This window comes from Monopterus albus, unplaced genomic scaffold, assembly GCF_001952655.1.
Source record: "Monopterus albus unplaced genomic scaffold, M_albus_1.0 scaffold16.1, whole genome shotgun sequence".
Taxonomy (NCBI): Eukaryota; Metazoa; Chordata; class Actinopteri; order Synbranchiformes; family Synbranchidae; genus Monopterus; species Monopterus albus.
This window is the reverse complement of record NW_018127896.1, coordinates 5213671-5219745: the sequence shown is the minus strand read 5'-3', so window position 1 is coordinate 5219745 and position 6075 is coordinate 5213671. Positions and strand designations below refer to the sequence as shown.

The following is a 6075-nucleotide window of genomic DNA, read 5'->3' as shown; positions in this document are numbered from 1 at the left end:
TGAAACTCAATCTGTGTCACCACCTCTTAAGCCAGCAGCTTTTCTCTGAGAACAAAGCCGCATTGCCAGAGCTGTCACCCTTGTCATATTTGACTCCCCCGACATGAGGAGAGAAGGGAGAATTTAATAGGGGAGTTACAAAAAGGAGAAAAGGAAAGGGGCTGAAAAGACAAAAGGTAAGAAAAAAAAAACAAAGGAGATGAGAAGAAAAAGAGAAGAACAACAACATTTATAAAAATGGAGGATACAAGCTCATGCCTCATGGTAAAATGTTTGTGGAAGGTTTATGGGTGAGTGATGGTGGAGTTACAATCATTTACTTACATTGATTATAAAAAGGCAAAATAAGCACTCCACAGCTTTTGGGAATCCTATATAAACCTATGAGGCATAGTGCATTTCTCATAAAGCTGTTAGACAACTGCATTTCTCCACTGAAGTCAAGAAAACCAGTGTGTGGAAAGCAGAGAGACTAAGGGAAGGAAACTGATGTCAAGGAGGCAAAATGGATAGAAGGCAGGGAATGTCTGAAGGGAAAATAGAGGCGATAAGAGATCTGCATGGAGTGTCTGTTCCACTGTGACTACATGTAGTGGGATTCATTGTGCATAATGTTCTCTCTGCCAGACTCTTAACAACAGTCCGACTTGAGGATTTGCATGTTTTCCTGGCAGGACGTTTCTTCCTGCATGACAAATTTAGACTGACAGAAGGCACTGCACACACAGCTACTGTAGAATGCTAAATGACCCGTCTACTTCACATGAATGTAGAAAGGAAAGGGCAGATGAAACACTACCTGCAACACCGGCTCATAAACGTATGCCTTAACTATGCTAGTGAATAAACTAGGTTTTGGAAATGGTGCAAAGGGATTCAATGCTTATGGCATTTTCACTTGTTTGTCTGTTTATTCACACTGTAATGCTCTAGTGGGTCACCATGATGTAACCAGATGTAACTGCTGTATGGGAACTAGAAGTTTGTGAATGCATAGATTGCTTCTGCATTAAGCACATGCATTTTGGTGTTGATGATCATACATACTTGATGAGGCAGTCCTGTCCATCCCTGCTGCTGTTCATGCTGTCCCAGCTGTATGAAGGCCCTTGCAGTCCTCCCCAGGAGCCTGGGCCAGGGGGTGGCCAGCCTGACATTTTGTTCTTATGGCTAAAACACAAAGGATGGGGAAATAAGCTTGATCAGTCCATGTTTGTAAAAATATGATTTTGCCAGTGCACTGTGAAAGGTAATTAAGTGATTTCTTCTTATATTCAGTGTGAAATACACTTTTATCTGAAAAACAAGACAAGGACTGCTTGTTGTTCAGAAAACCAGGCCCAGTAATTTGAATCAAGGCAGAGAAAGAAAGCTGGTAACATGGCTCACTTTACTAATTTTCCATAAAAAGATTACAATTAAAACACTAGAACTATTTCACTCCACTAGCAGATTGCCACTTGTTCAAAGAAAACAAGCATTAAGAAACATTTATATTAAACTACTAGTTTAGACAGATGTTGCACTAGAGCTGCAATAAAACTTAAGATTCATTGGAAGGGTTTTGTACAGGAAGCCGATCCACAGAGAACATACTTCATACATAAACATCACAGTACCTGTACCTACATATTTTAAGACATAAATCATTTTTAAAAAAGTTAAATTATGACTCTTCCCCCTCTGGAGATAAATGCACATGAGAGACAATCTGTACAGCTCTGGTTAGATGTCTCAGTCCAATTAGTGCGACTTCTTGTGTCTATGTGGCTTACACTGTGAGATAGCACTGCTTAGTGCGATTGACTGCAGACAAATACCAGCTCATTGGCTCTGTAGACAAGCGATTGAGGGCTGTATGCACAAGCAGTGCTGCATTAGACAGTTGCTCTGCAAAATATGCAGTGAGGAAAGACATGGATGTGACATCTGGTTTACTTAATTCAGATTATGCTAGCAATGTCTTTGAGGATTTCAGAAAACTGGGAATGAGCAGACAGCAGAAAGTGACAGAAGAAGAGGCTGGCTCCAATGTGGCACCTTAGTATGAATTATGAAAAACCTGAACATATCATCCTCGTGAACCAACTGTGCCGAGCTCAAATTCAAATCTCCAGTGCCACCCATGCTAAAGTGACTAATCATGCACAGATCATAAACGCCCATCCCATAACTTTCCACAAAAATCACAAATGCAATAAAAGATCATCAAGCCACAGAAACGCCACTGAATTTAAGCATTTCTGCACTTCCTTCTCCTGTTTATTTTGAAGACCGCTTCCTCTCATGGCCATAAACCATGAAGATGAGTTTCGTTCTATTACACAACATATTCCCACTGTGTGTGGTGCCACGTGCTAGGGTGTCACAAATTTGAATTTGAGTTACAGGGCCCAACTGCAGTCATCAGTTATATCCTAGCACATTTTTAAGCAGGTGGAAATGCATACTAGATAAGAACATCATCACCGTAAGAACCCAGCCAATCACTATCCATATTGTGCTGTCGATAGGTTGAATACATCAGTCACTCAAGTCATAGCTTACAGTGTGTGAAAAAGAAAAATGTCTTTAGTTAAAAATGCATCACAAGCTTCACAGAATACAGTAAATCTGCTGCTGATAATGTCAGACCCTCTCAGTCATCCTGTTCATCAGCTGCCGTGTAGAAGAAAAACTGTTTATTAATGGTACCTCAATTGTCTTAAGAAATACACAAAGCTTTCTTGCTAAAATTAGCTGACATTCAAGTTATCCTTAGAAGCCATTTCAACGCTCTTAGGCTTTTGAGTTTAAGCCCTCTCGATTGTGTTGCCACCCACGGATGTCACTCAGACACTTCTGCTGTTCATCAGTCACCAAAAAAAAAAACGAATCCAACCGCCACTTCAGAATCAGAGGCTCTTGTGCTTAAAATATACAGATGCTGTGGCGTTAATGTCTGTGCAGATCTCCAGTGTGTAGACAGACATTCATCTGTGTTTGTTATTGTGTTGCTGCTAAGAGCAGCTTTGGTCCGAACTGAACTAAACTGCCTGGGCCTCACCCCCTTTATCCCATAATCCCTCTCATCACAGAGAAAACAAATTGACGCTGTATGTGAGTATATGAGAGTGAGAGAGAGAGAGAGAGAGAGAATGAGAATGAGAAAATGAGAGGGAGACAGTGTGTGCAACTGTTTGTGAGTGTGTGTGTGTGTGTGTGTGTGTGTGTGTAGAGTAAGAGGATTTTTGGAGAGTAACAACCTGTATGGAAACAACTCCATCTCAGAGCTGAAGCCTCACAGCAGGAAACAGGATGAAGACACTGCCTCTTAAAAATCACCTGGATGGAATTTATTTTTCTTATCCACTGCTTCAATGGGTAAAAATGTACTTTAAGGCACAACTGTAAATGAAACAGCAACATTTTTGGACAGCTATTTCTTGAAGTGTGAGTCCAGACTGCTCTGTGTCAGCATTATCTCCCTCACTTGCTGCTTTTGATGCACTGCACACAAGTCAACCAGGGGTGTACATGCTGATTCAAGCTCTAGCGCTGTCAAACATCGGTTCACTTCTTTCTCCAGAACAAAATGAATCATTTTTTCCTTTTTGAATATCAGATTGGGACAGAAAATGTAATTACAATCGATCTAATATTGTGGAGATGGTGGCTGACTGACCCGACGCCAGTGTGGCTTAAAAGTGTCTAGCAAAAAACAAAAGACAGGAGTTAACGGTGCTGCTGAACATAAATTACAGCAACAGAAAGATTTTGACGAAATCTGAATCCTGGTTCTTCCTTCCTTCATAAAACATCCCCAGCCAGATTGATCTGTCATGACCAGTCCTTCATAGGCTGCCATTGCAGATATTGATCCTCTCCATCTTTTCCTCAGGTCATTTAAAACACTAATGACAAAGACCCGATCACTGTGATGTGCTGTATTTCACGACAAGACATAACCTCAGCCAGTGTGTGAGAGACAAAGAATTTCAATCGGTGAAACATCACTATACCAGAATATTTTTCACCACATGATAATTAAATGCCCATCCCTATTTAGTAAAGATGGTGGTTCCTGGAGCTAGTCGGGTTGTTTTTTTTCAGCATCATATGTCAAGCCTCCCGTCACAGAAAGCCGCCGAGCCAGCTGGCACAGACCTCCGTGCTCAGCCACCACATGCTCTAGTCAGCAAGAATGCACAGCCTCAATCACTGAGCCCTAGGTGCATCTCAACAAATGTTTAATTTCCCATATATTGTAGCTTTGATGCAAATTCCTGGAGTCCAGTAAAGTACTCCATCACAGTTCAACCAAGGTAATATCTATAGTACCGCACACACTAATTTAAAATGCAATAGTCCATCAGAGTAGATTATAATTGCCATTTCATGACATTTATTTTATTTCATCAGTAAATATGACTGTTGTGGCTTGATAGAGAATTCTGCCATTTGAGCTTCTGCATTAATGTGAAGCTACTGCAGCAAACAACATTACAAGTTGTTGTAGCTACTTGTCAGTATGAAGCGTTGGTTGCTATAAACTGACCTGCCTACAAACTGTGACCTTATTCATTTAAATTAATTTCATTAGGCTCCTGCATTCACAGCATTTGTTACTGTCCCTTTCAGAGATTATGCAGTACTTAGTCTGGTATGACCAGTGTCTTATGGCGGGGGTTCTCACTTTTGATTGTTATAAAATTTGATGGTTTTATGATAGTGTCTTTGTATAGACCACTCACACAACATAGGACATTAAATCTTGTGAAACCCCTCAAGACCTTTATCCAGACTGACAGAATTTGCACAAAAGGCAAAGACCCCACCCAAGATGCCTTAGCCTACATTATGACAATGCTTACTACAGCCAGTAGCATAAAACCCACCCCCCTCTGCTTTATTCTCACCACTTTACACTCTACAGAACAACTAGGGTAATTTAAGCTCAACCACCATTCTATGGGAGACACATTTTCTTCTTTTTAAAAGCTTAGTTGCTGGTTGTCCTGAATACTGGTGGAGCTGAGGACCCATCACAGGACGTGTGGGCGGAGCAGTGTTAAATACACATACTGTATAAAATGTAAATCAGGGCTTGGTTCTCTTCCTTCTCTTGGGCCATGACCTTAACTTGTTTATTGTCTTCCCTTTATAGACTGACATAGACTGACATAAGTGCTTTAGGAAAATCTATTGCAATCAAAGGTATTTCAGCTCTGTATTTCTTTGTGTTAGAGGGTGCATTAAGGATAATGTCAGCCTGGAATGTAAACTCAGCTCATTTTGATCTGTTAGATGACTTGATTAATAACTTGGTGATAAATAATTCACCAGAAAACCACCCGTTACCTCCACTACTGGTTAATCCTTCAGATTTTGTTCTATTAGAATTCTCAGTAAACAGCCTCCTGCATAGAATACGTGAGCAGAGTGACAGGGTTTTTTTCAGCGAAAGTCAAAATAGCCCAATCAGTCACCATTCAGAAAACCAGCAAAATACACCACCGCGAGACAGACTCGTAAACGCAGCTCATTTTGATCAATTAGACGCATTAATAAACAGATTACTGATAAACACTAGCCCGCAAAGCAACTCAGGCAATTCGCCAAATACATCCTCAGAGTACAATTACAGGGATCCGACACAAGATGGGGGTTACGATTCACCAGATACTTCTCCTCTACACCAGGCAAGCGCCTCTGATTTTGACTAATTAGAAGAGGCTGTAAACAATCTGCTGGACTGAATACACTCATCTCAACACCAGACAGGTTCGGGCTCCCACGATAACGCTCACAATGAACAAGAGAATCAGCCAGAAGATGATCAACAGCTTTCCCCCTCCTCTTCCTCACCAGAGCAAGTCGCGCATGAACCTGATCAAACACCGGCTGAAACAACAACCGTGACTAGAGCAAGATTCAACAACTTTGAAATAAGACACTTGTTAAATATCGATCAAGAGCCTGAAGTAAATTATGGAAATTTCTACGGTAATGTCATGGGGTCTGTCTCCGACCTGGTCCAACAAGCGTTAGACAGGTGTAACCCGGGAGATCTTCTCCAGCTTGAATTAAGGGGGG

The 6075-nt window shown here is 41.1% G+C and overlaps 1 protein-coding gene across 1 annotated transcript in view; it reads right to left on the bottom strand.

Annotated features, from left to right (window-relative positions):
- Window positions 1–6075, bottom strand: part of LOC109955769 (FERM and PDZ domain-containing protein 4-like) — a 44657-nt gene that overhangs the window by 19382 nt on the left and 19200 nt on the right. The window contains 1 exon segment of the mRNA XM_020592218.1: window positions 1048–1170. Coding sequence (XP_020447874.1) covers window positions 1048–1170 — 123 coding nt within the window.